This window comes from Protopterus annectens, chromosome 9.part0, assembly GCF_019279795.1.
Source record: "Protopterus annectens isolate FY-2018-M chromosome 9.part0, PAN1.0, whole genome shotgun sequence".
Classification (NCBI taxonomy): domain Eukaryota; kingdom Metazoa; phylum Chordata; order Ceratodontiformes; family Protopteridae; genus Protopterus; species Protopterus annectens.
In genome coordinates this window covers 1,435,093,812-1,435,111,556 of record NC_056743.1, presented here as the reverse complement: position 1 = coordinate 1,435,111,556, position 17,745 = coordinate 1,435,093,812, and the positions used below count along the sequence as shown (strand labels likewise).

At 40.0% G+C, this 17,745-nt stretch overlaps 1 protein-coding gene across 2 annotated transcripts in view; it reads left to right on the top strand.

Annotated features, from left to right (window-relative positions):
* Positions 1-17,745, top strand: part of DBNL (drebrin like) — a 902,612-nt gene that overhangs the window by 328,399 nt on the left and 556,468 nt on the right. For both annotated transcript variants that reach the window (XM_044084396.1, XM_044084395.1), the window contains exon 4: positions 11,857-11,931. In XM_044084396.1, the coding sequence (XP_043940331.1) occupies positions 11,857-11,931 (75 nt within the window). The remainder of the gene's footprint in view (positions 1-11,856; positions 11,932-17,745) is intronic.

Here is a 17,745-nt window from a genome sequence, read left to right as displayed (position 1 = left end):
CAGGATTGCTTTATGGAAAGGTTGGTACCTTAGACTGAAGTCTGAACAAGATGGTAACCACATTCAAATTCTTTCTAAAATCATTGAAGTAGAATATTTCACCATAGAAGTGATTTGTAAGTCCTAGGGTGAATTTAAAAGTAATGTTCAGTCACTTTTATATTTTTATTTATTTAAACAATTTTGGTTTCATTAAGTAGTAACCCTTGTGTACAACAGCAAGTAAATGAAGATAGCTAGTAAGCGGTGATATTTATTTTGTGAAACAGGTGGGGTGTCTAAATGCCTCTCTCTATCTGCCATGATCCAAACAAGTACACAGTTTCATTCTAGGCAGCTAGAAAAAATCTTGACGGACCATCTTTACATTTGTAATAAAGGGCCAGTGCACTAAAATGTTCAGTAATACTGATTACCTCATAAAGAGTTGTATACAGTACATCTGAAGAACTACAAGGTATTACAATTAATACTGGATCGACATATTTGAAAATCATTTTATAGTCAGGTTTTTCTATCCAGTTAAGTAATCTAGGCAGGCATCAAAATTTTATTTTCATTACTCCTTACTTTAAAATTATGAAAAACCTCCCAATAATGGCAACATATATTAAAAGTCGAAGAGGGAGATCATTCAGTGCTTTTGTTCAGTCATTCCAAAGGTTACATAGACATCATGTTAGTTGGAAGCTGGTCGAACTCGGACCATTTGCAGCTTTTTACTGAGATCTTCTGTTAAATGTTCTTTTTCTTGTGCAGCAGTTATGTCTAGCTAACTTTCATAGAAGACACTTTTGCGCACTATAAAAAGTCTAAAATGTAGTTGGAAAGGTAGTAAAGAAAAAAAAAACACGAAATTAATAGCATCACATCAATATGTCTTGGAATATATGTAAACATAGGACAGACTTGAGCAAACTGAAAAAAGAGAACTGATTAAAAAAGTATTTCCGTTTTAGCAATCGTATCTCATAATTCATACTGGGGAAGACTGAATTGCTATAGCTTTCTTAATTTTAGATGAGTGGTTTAGGTAAGTGAAAATGTTTGTTTGGAATTTCCCTTGTAACTCACATATGCTGTTAGTCAGTCCACTTTTAAAAATATGCAAATCTTCAAATTGCACTAGAAATCGAACTCTTTTAAGAACATCTCTGAACAGATAAGAACCCACCAGACTGGATTGTGAGGTTTATGCAGAATAACTGCCATATTTTATTTACTGTTGTGCTAGTGCCTGTTTAGCTGGACCACATGTCTGGTGTTGCCCCCTTGTTTATTTAACCTGTTTGCACCGTTTTCTGCACCTCTCACAGTGATGTAGAGAACCGATGCAGTCAGTGTGGGTGAAACCACCCTCTTATGTTTTTGCTTTTTTAAATCTTCCAGCAGTATTTCCGCTCTTGGAGAATATATTATGTCTTCTGAATTGACAGTAGTGTCCTTAAGCATGGTTTGATTTTTGTCTGTGTACCACACTGATAAGGAAAGGGACTTTTTACTACTTTGCTCTTCTGCCCTGCTTTTGTGTGTTAATGCAGTGGTAGGGATGTGGACAAACACTGTCCTTAGTCTTATCAGCTGATGTTCATAATGCAGCTGTAAGAATAGTAGTACAGCTACAGATTTTTATGTTTAGGACTGATGAGCATGTTTAAAAAAAGGGGGGGGGGGTCCTTCCGCAATGTAGTTGTCCACCCAGTAACTCTTCCTCAGATCCTCGTTGTCCTGCTTGAAATGTCATTCAAAATAAAAATGACATTGTGTACTTGTAAGCAGCACTCTTTCATGATCCCTACAGATAAAACCTACCCAGTGTACAGTACAGTGTCTCGTTTGTTGCACGCTTTTTTGCAGACTTTTACTGATGTGCATCTTTTCCAGTATCATTCACAATACCATAGATTACTTTATTTATATTAGTGCTACTTCATTTTTTAGCATCACAAATTTACAAATACTCTGATCTGATGTTGTCTTTTCTATCTTCCTCAATCTGTGGGTTATCATTTGGGTCTGAGGTCAGCAATAGACTATTGTTCCAAAGTTCAGACTCCTCTCCCGTAATGATCTCCACCACTCATTCTCCTCAGATCTTCTTTGCAGCACTTGTGGATGGACTTGTTGTCTGGAGCCCTGCTCAGACAAGTGTTTTCAAAAGTGTTTTTTAGTCTTTCTACTGTGGTGTTTAGAGATATTTTTTCCCTTTTGTTTGTTGAGAACGTTAGTGTTTGGGTATTGTTGTTACTGTTCCTCGTGGTTTACAACCTATGATAGTTTTCTTGTTTGTATGTGTGATGCATAGGTCATAGGAGTCTGTTTTTGATGCTTGGTCTACCCAGGTGGTGTTAATTTCTACTCCCCCTTCCCTTTTGTTTGCTTAGTTTTTGGGAGGGGGTAAGTTTGATCTGTAGTGTTCACTTCTGTGCAGATATGGGTTGTCTGATTGGTCTTTCAGTATGCCTGAGAAAGACTTCAGGCTTTTCAGAGTATATTGACTGTGGTTACAAGTTCCTCCTGCAGGACGTGCATGAATGGAGAATGTACTGCCTGGGAGGGCTCATCTTGATCAAGACTGTAAGGCCTTTACCTCCTTAGGTCAAGGGTCTTGGCTGATAGGAATGTTAAGCTGGTTGTGAAGGGGCTCCTCCTGCTGCTCCAGTGTTTCCTTCCACTGCCTCATCTTCTGCTAAGAAGACCTTGGAGAAGAGTAAGAGGGACAGAGATTAGAGTAGAGAGAGGAAAGAGAAAAAGGAAGCAAAGGATAAAGACGAAACCAAGGGTAAGTTTGCTGAATGCTCAGAATTAGATAAGCTAGTAGAGAAAAGCCCTCAGGTCCTCTGTTTCCTCATCTCCCATCATGGTTCAGATGTGCCGACTCCTTTCCTGACTGCAGCACGAGAGTCATCTTTGTACCATTCACTTCCACCCTAGATCCAGTGTTTTAACCAGAGCCACCCACCCTCCTGTCTCCTTTCATTGTGGTCCAGGACATGGACAAGACCCTTGCACTGGCCCACTAAGCCACCTTTGCCTGCTGCTTAAAGGACCAGAAAGTCCTCTACGAGCATTAGAGAAGTAGATTTGGACAAGATCACCCTCCCCAAGGGTGGAAAGTGGTAACTCCTCGGCCTCCTTTTTGATTTCTGTTTTGCCAGTTCACCCTTTGGATCCAGTGATTCTTGATCCAACTACTATCTGTGTGATTCTCTCATCAGCACCAACAATGTAGCTGCATTCAGCTCTGTCATTTATCCTTGATGCACTCTACTCTGGCTTTTTTGGAGCTGACTGCAACCCAGAGCTGAGAGGTCAGATCCAGGGGCGCACAAGGTCAGTGTCAACTCTGGCTTTTAGAACTGTCCCTTCCCCTCAAGGCTTGTGCCTTGGCCAGTTCAATTCCAGTCTTGGCCTCAGATCTGGTCAGGTCATTAGCTGGCATCAGTGCTTCTCCTAGATACCTTGGATCAGAGGAGGACTTTCCCCAGTCGTCCTCCCTCAGTATCCGTGTTTGAGGTCATGGAGAGGATTCTGTCCCACTTAAGAGTCTGATTCAGCCTGATCCAGAGGGTCTATATAGAACTTCAGTCAGGCATCACCTTGTTCAGGGACAGCCTGCATCTCAATCTCAAGGCCTCAGGCAGTCGCATACCTGGGGCTTCCCTAGAATTGTTTGTCTGCTCCTGTGCCCCTCCCCCTAAACAGAAGAGAAAACACTGGTGTAAGTGGAGGCACCTAGTTTACCCTCCGTAATTGCTGATAGAGGACTCTGACCATGATGAGGAAGGATTCCCAAAGTCTCCTCATGACTACACTTTTTTGGCAACCTCCTGGAATTAATGAGATAAAGGGGAGGTTGACTCCTCGAGAGGAAGTGACTTTGGTGGTCCGATGTTTCTTGATGCCTTCAGTGCAGGCGCATCCACTGTGTGAACAGTACCCCCTCCAGATTCACTCGCTGCGTTAGTGTCTAGGAGGGAGTTGCAACAGCTGGATGTGTTGGAGACCATCCCTTTTAAACCAGACAGGATTTTAGTTCCTCCCAAGGATAGGACATATTGGATCCAAGGGCCTGCATTCAGTGCCATTGTAGTAGCTGTAACCACCAGAAAAGAACTGTGAGGAGAGTGCTTCTGTCCATCCTCCCAACAGTGTGTCTAGAGTGCTGGACAGATCTGGGAAGTGCATGCATTGCCTTCATGCCTGGATGCACCTTTGTAACTTTGCAGTGTATTTGAAGGCATTCTTTTTAAACACTTTATTTGATTGCTCCACTTTGCATGAACCCAAAGTTAAGGAAAAACTAATCAGGAGCAAGCAGAATGGCAAGACATAATCAGAGAAGGGAAAAGGTTATTCCTCCAGAAGCCCCAGCAACTTACCCAGGACGTTCCAGATGATTGTTTTCACCAGGCCAAGGTGGGGTGGGCGGGCTTCCATGGATGTCACTCAAGTAGCATAAAAAGTCTGCAAAAATCAGGCCTTTCAAGGACAGTTCTCCAAGTCCTTTCAGAGTTCCTGCAGGTTTGCCTGGCTGGTGCACTCCGGAGGTGGTAGGAGGACAATTGGCTCTTCACCCTCAAGCTTGGGAGGCCATCGCTCCAGATTTGACTGAGAATCTTTACCAGAGGTTACACTATCCCCTTTCAGTTTTTGCCAGCTGTTGACTAAAAGTTCCTTTTGGATGCCCCACCCCAGCAGTGAAGGGAAGCAGTAGGAGAAATTCATAAGCTGCTAGAAAAATGAGTCATCCCAGAGGTCTCACTAAACTGTAGGGGTTAAAACTAATAACATCATCAAGAGAGATTCCAGATAGATGTTTGAGAAAAATGAAATGAGCTGGATACTGTCTTTCTAGTTGTGACGTCCCCACTCTGGGCCAGTAATCAAGGAATCTGAATCCACACCACTGACACTGGGGAGGAACCTTCACTTGGAACAAAAATGGATACACCCAGTATTTCCAGATGCAGCTGTCTGCATCAGCGCAATTTCCCTTAAGAGCACACAGGGAACGCACTCAGTCTGGGGGCTGGTTTTTCTCTCTCTTCCCAGATCCCTAGTAAGATTCCCCACTGCCACAGGTGTAGAGTAGAGTCCTCAGCTGAGTGTCTAAGCCAAGTCCTCCACCACACTGTCGCTGTGAAACCATGCTCGCTCACACACAGACACACACACACACCCCTACCTGGGAAAGGTTGGCACATATTTACTAGCTGTGCCCCTTCTGTCCAGACTATAAGGTAGTTATTGCCACCAGACACTGTCTAAAGGCTCTTACAAGGGTACACAATTATACTGGGTGAAATTAATATTAATAGAAATGATAGTGTTTGGCCAGTACAGTAAGGCTTTCAGGAGTGGACTCGGTCACCAAATGGATACGAGTACTCTGAACAGTTAAAATATTTTCCAAAGGACTAACCACAACTAAAAGCTTAAATATATTTAAAAAAAGAACATGTAAACAGATATTCTGTATTTTCAATAAACACCAGAGTTTCAGTCACAAGAAATATTAAAACAACACAGATTCACACAGGTACAGAAAAAAACAGTACTTAACTAATCTCACTGTATTTTCCTGACTGATCTAAAGGATTACTGTTCTCTGGTCACTTACTAGAGCAAGACAAGATGAAGTAGGTGAGTGGTTCTCCTTTGTCAGATTCCAAAAATGGGTCTATATTACTTCAGCAAAAGACATATTCAGCAAATACATCATCGCTCACCAGCCACCAAAATTTACATCAGTGAATGGTGGAGTTTTTCCCACAGTTCGGAAACACTAGCCCACCAAACATACGGAACACAAAAAGCACTAAATCAAATCCACACAAGTGGGGGGGGATGTGCCCCCCACCCCCAAACTATATATACCAACTCCGAGATCACACTACGGTGAGGAAAGGGCAAAGTTGAGAGGATGGACAAGCATTTCCGAACTGAGGAAAAAATTCTGCAGTTTGCTGAAGTTGATTTCAGCAGCTGGTGAGCGATGAAGAATTATTCACTGAATGTCTTTCTCTGAAGTAATATAGATCCCCCCCCCCAAAACAGACTGCTCTGATACTTCTCTCTCATCTGGTGTTACAACATCATTTTTGTCCTAGACATCACATACATCACATCACATAGGTCATCTGACATTTGGTTCCCATGCTACCCCCATTGCTAGAAACGTAACCAGAATTTAGCACGTGTGTGTTACCGTACACACAGAGCTTTGCTGAAATGTATTACAGCATCTGGAAAATATAAAACCATAAAACACTTTCACTCTTCCTGCAGGAGTTAATAAACCATTCTCTGGCACATACATTTAGTCTCTGGCTGCAATCAGAACTCTAAGATACAATCTTTATGGCCTTAACCAGGTAATTTTAATTTCTTACAGATTTTCAAAGTCAGCTGGACTGAGATTAAAGTCTTCTCTTTCAGTATCCCCTGTTAAAGCATATACATTTAATCGGTTACAGTAGTCAGGACCCACTGTTAGTACATTTGTAACACAACCAGCTTTACTAATGCATTTTTCCACACAGACATCTGTACAAATCAGTTTGATATACAAAAGACATATAATTCTTTACAAAATTCTAGCTAACTGTGCTGGCATATATTGCACATCCACTGCTCTACTTCTGGCATAGCTGTATTCAGTCCTGAAACATGTTTTTGTAAGTATAATACACTAATTTGCAGCTGTGCTAATAATTGTGTATATTTCCATTTTTATATTACAGGCTTTATCGACTTTAAATTACATCATGGTCATTATTCTTAATATGTATATCTGACAAGTAAACATCGTAGAGCATATCTCTCTTTATATATTAGTATTGTTGGTCCTATCATTAAAAATAACTATGCATGCTGAGTATTTCTTTTCTGAAACCCTCTCATCTTTTCAGTTTTAAGTTCTAATACTTTATAAAATTAGAGTCATTAGTTGTACAATGTCTACTAAATGACCACCTTAATTTAAAATTTTAAATAGAAAAAAAATTTGTAAACAAATAGTAATAGTAACACTTCATGTTTAATGTCCAGTCAAGTCCAGTTGCCATAATAGTGAAGGAAAAATAATCCCTCCACTTTAAAACTGTATTTAAATTCTCTGTAGTAGGAATGTTAAAGTAGTCGCATCTTAAACACTTGTGCTTCTTTCCAGATTTTCAAAGATAACCTTTTAGTAACGAGCTACAGGCAAACCAATGCCTTGCATGTTGCCTTTGGCAGCTACTTTCTAAAATTCCACGTGCTAGTATTTCCCGTCACTCCTACTGTGTAAACTAAATCATGTTGTTGACAACAACTTACTGTTGGTGGTGAAAGTGATTTTGTCATGCAAGAGATTCACTCTGGAAGTAATTTAGTTTTGTTTTTATTGCATGCATATAAGTAATGATTATTACGTTACCCTTCACAAGTACCTTAACCACAAACGCCATCTAGTAAAGACACACAACCAGTATTCCGTAATTAGAATTTACACACAGTTTGCGTACATGTCATTGAGGCTATCCCATCAAACCACTGGTCACCACAACCAGTCAGTAGCATTCGCACATCCTTCAAGAACTGCTTTGGTCTACCCATCAGCATAAATAGCAGTTGAGACCGCTTTTTCTGATTCAGCTCCCTTGAAATTTCAGATTCAAAATATATACCACTTCTATTAATCTGAATGCTTCCCCTAGTTAAACAGCAAGTCTCGCTTTTTGTCGTAATATTGCAGTAATAAAATAAGTTCCCCCAACTACTAATTATAGATGCAAACTAATAAAATAACGGTCATCTTAATATAGTACTGCTTGAACAGTTAATACTTACAGCAGATACTATACCAGTAATCAAACTTATAAAAATAAAATAGTATTTTGTAAACATATTTCTCAAATACATATCCAATCCAACTAATTTGGTTCTTCATTGTTGACCTGAATTACTTCTATATAATCTATAAAATCCTGTAATGCCAGTTAAATTTCTAGTGACCCCCATTTACATATGAATCTAAATGGAAATGATTACAGTTTTAATCGAGTGAGAAAGTAAGTTTTTAATTACATCTGTTATGCTAATTTAAGACTTCCTTGGATTAATAATACTTGCAGTATTCACTACAGCTGTATTTATACTTTTTTGAATTACATGGACCACAGAGTTTCATTAAAATACACCCACAACTTTAGCAGTGAAAACGCAAGTGATTCTCAACTGTTCAGGAGCTTTTGAGGCAGAAAATTAATCCAGTATCCTGAGGGCACACCAAAATGGTCTGCTTAACATAGAACAAAATTGTGGCTCATGGGGAAGTACAACATGCAACATCTAATACAGAACATTTCAAGCTATTGATATTTAGTTAAACCATGCGAGCAGAGATGCAGCGTGTTATCCCTATACAAATGCAGGCTTCCCGGTTGGCTAGCATTGAGGCATTGTCCATTTCTACATTCTAGTTAGTTGAATTGTCTAAGTATATGAAGCAAAATTTTACATTTTGTCTTCTCATAGTGATGAATTTTGAAGGGCCTAAATAATGCAGTTCTTTCAAGTACTTTCACACTGTCTTTCAGAGACGGTCATAGCTACAAATAAATATGTTCACTGACTGATCTTAGTACACCTGCTATATTTATAAAGAAACAAATAATTGTTGGCTTGATGGAGCAGAAGCAGGATGTCTCTGTACTGCTAACAAAAATAATTTGACAAAAATATGGCTTCTGATAAGATTGACTATGGGAGAGTAGGATGAAGTTGCTGATGGTCAGCTTTCCAGCCCCCCCCCGTGGGGGGGGGGGGGGCTAATTGAGAAACCCAATGTAGATGTACCCTGTGGTGGAGATGAACTTTACAGGTCATCTCTGATTACAAGAGGAGGTGGGGTGGCAGTGGTGAATACATCATTGCACTAGCTACTCCCACAGCTAGGGATTTTGACCAATGACTTTGAGTGATGATGGATGGCTGTTTGTCTACAGCTCCCCTTCTAGTCCCTCACTTTCTGGGTCTAAAAGTGAGTTACTACAGAGATTAACTTTTCTGAAAAGTCAGGAGGCCCCCACCCAGTGAAGAGCTGTGTCCAGGTGTTGTTGGTGAGGTTTAATTGGGTTTACCTTTAAAACGCTGATTGTACACAGTCGAATGGCCGCACTACCGAAATGTTTCCATGAAACCTATACCGCCGAAATGTCACAAACCCATAAAAACATTAAGCTTCGACTTTTCTGACTGCACCACACCTACAAACAAGTGCTAACATGATTCAAAAAGGGGGTGAGATTTTGCGGTTCGAAACATGGGCATTCGAGGTTTTGAGAAGCAGTTTGGAGTTTGTGGAAGCGGGTTCGATGTTCCAGCCATCAACATTTTGAAGGTAAACCATTTAATTGGGAGCTGTGGGGTTGGATGTACAGGGAAAACAGCTGAAGGCTGCATGGGGTTGGAGTGAATAAAAAATACACAACTTTTTGTGGTAGGTTACATAAGTACACATTCATAATCTTTTTCATTGTAGGCTCTTCTAGCATAGTGTACTCCAGCTGGAAGTTATCAAGAGAGATTTTAACCAATAATGCTACATTGGCCCATTAAAGTAAAGGAAGAAGATTATAGAATTGTTCATACTTGCAGTATTGCCTTCGTTCTCAACTTAAAGTACATAGGTGACAATGTTGTATAAAATATATTCAGAATCTTCTTAACATGAAATTGTATACAACCCCCATGAAACTAAATAAAAAAAAAAATCACATTTTTTCAATGGTGGTTATATTCCAAGGTCGCCTCCACACTATTAAATCTGTTAGGTTCATTCCGCACACTTTATTTTAAATCTTTATATAGCAATGCCATGTGGCAGCCAAGGAACACACAAACTTCCTTCCTTGATCAAACTTTTTGTCCTGGTCATTTTCTGATGCTGTGGAGCGTGAAAGGTCAGTAATCTTATTGGGGGTGTTACATTTCATATGTTCTATATTGACATAGTGGCATTTTTCACAATCTGCTGCTTTTTTGGTTCTAAACATTTAGAATTTATTGGAAAAGTCATTTCTACATTTAATTTTCTGCTTTGTGTATGCCTTAATCATGTCTTCAGTACATTGATACCTCTGACATGTGATGTCAGTAAAATTGTGCTGTGTAGAAACATATTGGCATTCCATTGTACATCTACTTCACAGTTGCCACATTACTTGTTCCTTTTCATACCAGGAAATAAACCGAACCAAAATGATCCTTGATTTTCCGTATTTCTATTCTGACTATTGATAAAAGCAACACATTTAAAGACTCCTCTGTACCCGAGGACTGTTAATACTGTCTGATGTACCGTCTTTGTTTTAGCAAAATTGAAACAGTACATACCATCCTCACTTTCTGAAATGCCACTCAGTCTTAAATGTATTTGTCGTACTTTATGTTCCAGAGAAATGAAGTGCTTTTTAAGTATTCACTGCCTTGTCAGAAATTTCACAATTTTTTTAGTTTTCATTGATAAGGTAGTAGGATATTGCTCCTTCTGTAATTTGAAGGTCCTCAGCTTTTGTAAGTTTCCACATCATGCGGTATCCTTTCCAGTGCAGTCTCAACATCTTTCATATGGAGTTTCACAACTGACTTTTGTCATTACGTTGATTTCAAGACTTGGCCACATACCTCATTCTTACTATTGTTACTACTAAAGTCACTTCTTCCATTTTCTTCAAATCCTCCGCCATCTTAATGCTGTCAGCGGTTTACTGTAACCAACTCCTTCATACTCCTCTCAAAATAGGAATTTTAAATGTGTAATTGCACCAACTTATGTTTTTATATATGGAGCAACTAAAGGAGACAGTCATCCTTTCAAAGCAATGCATGATCTCTGCAGAACTGTCTTCATAATGTATGTTGTAGAAGAAAATGACAATGACGCACCTTTCTATTTCCTGCGATCTGATCTGGATATCTGTATTTCAGAGTTCATTTGGCATGTAGTAGGGATTACGAGTAAGAAGGCTCTCCAGCAGCTTTCATTATGTTGATCCAACCTTAGAGCTTTCCTTTCTTCCAAGAGCATATTAATCATGATGCTTGTCATTGCTGAATCTAAATGTCAGTTTTGTGGTTTTCTAGTACTTTGCAGGCAAAGTCCCCCCGCCCCAAATATAAGCTCGCCCCAAAAAATATATTAAATTCTGGTATTTGTGTCTCTACATCTCATTTTATTCATTTAATTGGCTTACACCTGGGCAAGCCTTTAATAATGGAAGCCCGAATAGGAGGAAAGCTTCAAGGAAAGCAAATGTTCTTGATGAAGAAAAAGTAGATTGTAATAAGAAATCTTAAAATGTGGTGAATGCCACGGCATAACTTTGCCAACTTTTTATGAATTTCAACTGGGAAAGATGTTCAGGCACACTGTGCCTCATGTTTGTTACCCTAACAAACACGGTTTACATCCTGTCAAGCCAAAATATCATAGACTAAATGCAGCTAACAGTGTTGCCATTAACAGAATTGTGCCTTCACGCAACAGGCTATGAAGCCAGGCCCCTCCCTTCCCAAACTGACTTTGGCCTTCTGTTTTACCTCCGCAAATGTTAACAATCACAGCACCAACATGTATACCTCAGTCTGTGCATTGTTTACTGACTCAACAGAGAGAGAGCTGTTTCTCGGAGTCCGAGGGCTCAGCATTACCAAGCAGTTCATTTAGCATTTTAGGATTGGTTTAATTCTCTTTGCTTCTGTTTTAAGTAGCACATAATCGAAAAAAGAAAGCACTACTGTATTTCTTCTGTAAACATATTATTTAAGTAAAACTAATCTAAGCATGTTTATGCTTTCTTCTTTCAGACAGGTGAAGGAGTCAGTGATCTACGGAAAGGTACATGTGCCAATCACGTCAGTACCATGACAAATTTTTTAAAGGTAAGTGATTCTTAATTATATTGAACATTATATGTTTAATTTCAACACCAGACACTAACTTGAATCTGTACGTAAATAGTTCATTAGGTATAGAGACTGGTTGAAATAATATTTGCAAGCAAAATTTGAAGGGAATTTTAAACCTGTTAAAAAACATTTTACAAAGTGAGTAAGCATAGTGGAGTTTTATCTATGTGGAAAAAGGTGCAAATTTATTTGTTGAAATTCCCGTTGAAAGTAAATTTTGATGCACTTGAATGACATTTTACAAAAAAAAAGTTAGTCGCAGGCTGTTTTTGATGGGCCACCTTGGTCTGCCCAAGGACTGGATGGTGATGAGAAGGAATTCTGATAAATGTTAGTAGACCATTGTCTGAAGACGACCAGAGCTGACTTACTCCGGGAGTTTAACAGATTTTCAGTCTTCTATTCCCAAGTACAAGTAGGAACTATCATTTTAGTCCTGGTTTGTTTTACAGAAAGCATGTCAAGCAATTTGAACAAAAAGGTGCTAAACAACACTTTAAAAAACAGTGGTAAGACAGCAAGTCAAGGGCAAGCTAAATAATGCCCGTCTGTATTCTTTATTTTTTTTTGGGGGGGGGGGGGGTGAAGGTAGTGGGAAAGCTAAGGGATAATCCAGCAGACACCCACACAAGATACTTTGAACTGACAGGCATTATAATGGCGGCTGCTCCTGTTTTTTTTTTTTTTTGTTTTTGTTTTTTTTCCCTGGTATTCAGCGATACCTTTAAGCTTCCACAGACCTAGCTTCAGAACCTCCAGCACCCTGAATGCCAGGGAAGCTTTATACCAAGGGGGAATTTAAGTACCTCTGTAAAATCCTAGTTATAGACCTTGCCTGATTTCACTGGAAGCTGTCAAGTCCAAGGTGGTGCTTGCCAGTAGTACCCTCTTCCCAGTGACAAGGAAAGTAAGATGCTGGACATCTCTGGGGGGAAAGGGTGTGCATGTCTTCCACTCTGAGCATCAAGACTATTAATTGCTAAACCACGTGTTTCAATGCCATGCATAATTATTTATTTATTTTATTTTACATTTGTTAACCGGGAGGGTCCAACTGGATACATGTCCATTTTCAGCGGAGGCCCAGGTAGAAAAGCTCCAAGTGATGCATTTAGTTGTAGGTAATACAGATAATGCAGAGTATAGACAGTACAGATAACAGACAATACAGTCCTGGTATTGAAGGGATTTACATTTTTAGTCTAAACAGTTGAAGGTAATATAGATAATGCAGAGAGTGCAGGCAATACAGATAAACAGACAATGCAGTTCTGGTATTGAGAGGTGGTTACAGACATTTTTTTGTAGGAGAGAGTCAGGTTGAGCATATATAGCCGTGTATAGTGGTAGCTTATGCAGGAGTACAGTTGTGAAAGTACGTTAGATACATTTTCATAGCCAACCATAGAAGTTAGAAGTAGAGATAATTCTTTAGTCAGGTAATAGTAGTAATACTGATTTTGTGCACATTACAGGGTTAGTAGGATTTTGTACTGGGAGGTTAATGTCCCTAGCCTGGGGTGCGACAGGAGCAGAGTCTGTTGTGAAATGATCTTTGAGAAGTTTCTTAAATTGGGTTGAAGAGTTGTTGCTAGTTATATGGTGAGGAAGGGAATTCCAGATTTTAGAAATATAATGGCTGTAGGCAGATTTTCCTGCCTCATTGTTAAATCTGGTTGTCGTAAGTAGGTTTTGGGAGCTAGATCTTAAAGTTCTGGTGGTGGTGTAATTTTGAAGTAAGTGTTGTAGTGCTGGGGTGATGTTCTTCGTGTTTCACTGTTGCGGTCATTACATTTGGGTAATCTGCTGGCAGGACTGTAACAGTGAATACACTCGAACATGTACATTTATGGGTAAGTGTACACAACTGTAATTTTTATTTGTTTAGTATTGTGTGCAAGAGATAGTTGATTGAATTGAAGTAATAGTGAGAGTTCTCGCCATAGTTTTTTGAGGGATTCACAGTGATGAGTTCGAAAGGGGGAGTCTGTGGCAAATCTGGCTGTCTTGTTATAACAGCATTCTAGTTTGGTTAGGTCTGTTTTGCGGAGGTTACTAAGGACAGGGGAGACTTTAGAGTAAGGTGGATAGAAGATTAGTTCTGGCGATTGTTATTATAGAGTGGTTAGACATCAATTGTTTATTACGATAGAGGAGGCCCAGTTTTTTTGTGCACTTTTTTAATGGTAAATGAAATGTGTAGGTCGAATCTAAGGTGATGGTCAATTTCCATACCTAGCAGTTTGGTGTGATTGGTGGGGGAGATGGTGGTGTTATTGTTAGAGGTGATCAATCTAAAGAGGGTGTGGCTTTGTGGGAGCTAAAGACGAGTAATTTTGTTTTGGAAGGATTAAGAATTAAGTTTTTAGTAATGAACCATGATTCAGCTAGAGAAAAGCATTCTTGTGTTTGGGAGAGGAGGTGGTCAATTGTTTTGGCTGCACAAATTATGGTGGTGTCATCAGCATATTGTACTATTGAGGGCATTGGGGATGCTGGTAGGGAGTTGATTGGTGAATAGTATGAAGAGCAGTGGTCCCAGGATGGAGCCTTGGGGAACCCCTAGATGGACAGGTAGTTGTGGAGATAGTTGGTTTTTCCATAGTATAGTTTGCTGCCTGCAATCTAGGTAGCTCTTGAACCAGGAAATAGCAGAGTTACTAAGGTTGAGGGTGGATAGTGATTGGAGGAGCTTAGCATGGTTAACCATGTCAAAAGCTTTGGATAAGTCTAGGAAGGTGGCTGATACAAGTAGTCTGTTGCGGAAATTGTTAATGGTATTGGTGAATGCAGTAAGTGCAGTGGTGGTGCTGAGAAAGGGTCTGAAGCCATGCTGCTGTGAGCATAGCAGTTTGCTTTCTAGGAGGTAATTCATCAGTTGTTTGTGGATTACTCTCTCTAGTATCTTTGATAAGGGAGGTAGTATGGCTGTTGGGCGGTAGTTGAGTTCGAGAGCTCCCACCTTTGTGCAGTGGAATAATATATTTTCCACAGCAGGGGTACTCTACTCTCAGAGATGGATCTGTTAATTAGGATGGAGACAGGATAGGCTATTGCTTCAGTAGCTAGTTGCAGGTATTCTGTGGGTAGTTTGTCGGTGGCAGGGGTAATAGGTTTGAATTTTAGAAGTAGTTTTTGTATGGTCTTGGTGGGCACTGGGTTTATTTTGAAGCTGTGGGCACTGGTTGAAGCTATTGGTGGAGAAGGTAAGAGTATTGATGTGGAGTAGTTAGGGCTGGGTTGATTGTTAGAAAGGGCTTGGATAGACTCAGTGAAGAATTTGTTGAACTGTGTTGGGGATGTTTTCTAGGTTGGCAGATATATTGGGGGTGGGGGTGGTAGTTTTGCCTGGTTGTAACATGGAGTTGATAGCAGCCCAGAACTTTTTAGGTTATTAATATATTTATGCTGTATATTTTGGTAACAGTCAATTTTGTCCTTTTTTTGGCTTTGTTGCGTAATGCAAGGAATAATTGGTGGTCCTGTTGGGATGTAATTTTTTGGTAGCTAGACCAAACTTTATTTCTATTTTTGAGGAATGTTTTGGTTTCCTGAGTTAGCCGTGGAGCATGTTTTTTTTTAATCCTGGTTGTTCTAGGAGGGGCATGTTGGTTAAGTATATATGAAAAGGTTGTGTTAAAGCAGAGTACTGCTTCATCTAGGTCTAAATATTTTAGTGGGGTCCAGTTACAGCTTTTTAGGTCGTTATTAAAGTTTGATTGGATAATCAGTTTTTTGTTTCCGATTTCTCTCAGTGACTTTGGTTGGCTGGGGTGTTTTACATCTCAGTAGAAATGTAGCTTGGTGATCACTGAGGTTGTCTGGTAGACATCCTGATAGGGGTATTAGGGATGGATGTGATACTAGTATCCAGTCAAGTATGGATCAGTGTTTGGTCTTTTTATCGGTTCTAGTAGGGGAAGATATGAGTTGGGTAAGTCCTTGGAGGTTGATGTGGGAGAGTGGAGTTTGTCTGGAACAATTGCTCCAGTTGATGTTTAGGTCCCCAAGTAAGATGGTTTCTTGGGGGAGGATGTTAGTTATCCACTCTAGTCGTATTTCAGCAGTGGTAATATTGTTCCCTGGAGGGATATAGCATCCTGTTATATTGATATATTTGTTTAGCTTTAGTTTAGTGAGGGTGAGTTTGGAGTTACATAGGTCTGGGGTTGGGATATCAAGTTTTTCTAAGGTGAGGTGGTTTTTGTAGAGTATGGATACACCCCCACCCCTCTTTCCTATTCTGTCAGTACACATTATATTGTAGCCAGGTGCAGTAACAGTATTGTCTTGGTTATCAGGTTTTAGCCAGGTCTCAGTATGACCATGTCTGGCTGGTAGAGACAGAGTAATGCATGGAGATTGTGGACTTTAGAATACTTCTGACATTCAGGTTAAGGATGAGGAGTGAGTCTCTGGTTCTGTGGAGTAGGGAATTGTTCAGGTCAGGGACTGGAGCGAGTGGGCAGGTTGGGCCTGGGTTGGGATGGATATCACCACAGGTCATGAGTTTAGCTTTTAGGTGTGCTTAGAGTTTGATTAGCTTGTTGAGTGTTTTTAGATATTTTGAGGTTGGGTCGGATAATTTATTTGTTGAATGGATTTTGTGTGTTAGGAAGTGGATGAGGGTGGTTGGGTAGAGGTGTGGAGTTAATTTGGAGAATGGTGTGAGGTTTGGATAGATAATGGATGTGCATTTTGTTGGGGTTATTGGGGAGTAGTTAAGTTCGGTCAGGTAGGAGGTAGTTGAAGATACTAATATTATAGCTATTCCAGTGGTCTAGTGGAGGAGTTATAGTGTTTGATTTGCTAGTGGGCTCATACTTTCTTGCAGTCTGGATAGTGAGGGTATTGTAGGGGTTGGGGTGGGGAGGGGTTGTGTGGAATAGTGGTTTCTGGTTAAGGATGATAGATTGCTAAGTGTGATAGGTTGAGTGGGGGGAGGGGTTCACGGTGGGTGTGGTGGATAAGTATAAAGGTAATTGATACGGGGTGGGTGGGAATGGGGGTAGGGTAGGGGAGTGTAGTGAGCCCGAGTGTAGCGGGGACCAGCCGAGCACAATAGTTGCATGCTTTCCAAATAAAACAATCAGGAGAACACACTCTTATGATTTATTTAGGCTGGTTAGGTATACCTAGCCCTGCCAACACTAATTGTAGAATTTGAGATGACTTTGCCAATAAAATAGTTTTGTGGTAGAATTTTGTCAGGTCAGAGGTTTCTAAGCATACTATACAGCTGGTTATTAATTTTGTTTTGTTTCTTTCTTTTTTTTGTTTTATGTTAGATTAAACTATCTAGTGCTGGTTCCAGGTTACTTTAGGTACATAAATGTGGCCTTTTTACATGTTCTGTAGCTTTGGTTGTGCTATATGGTGGGTAATTGGGGTAGCGTATGCTCTAGCCTAGAGTGCGGTAAAAAGTAGTGGAGTTAATAAATGTCTTAGATCTGGGCTACGGGCCAGTCCATGCAGTGTGCAAGCCAGTATACATGGTACATTAAACCACTTAGGAGAGCAGAAAATGGAGCAGTACACAATTATTTGTAACCTACTCTGCTTTCTGAGAAAGTTTGGACTGGCGACCAAGATTGTTCAGGGGAATTTTTCTTAAAGCAGTGGTAAATGTTAGTTGCTTTTCTCTGCTTTCTGAGAACGTTTGGACTGGTGACCAAGATAGTTCAGGGGAATTCTTCTGAAAGCAGTGGCAAATGTTATTTGCTTTTCCGGCAAGCATGGACCGCAAGGACCTGGTGTGAGCTCAGGCTTGGGGAAATGTAATTAAAA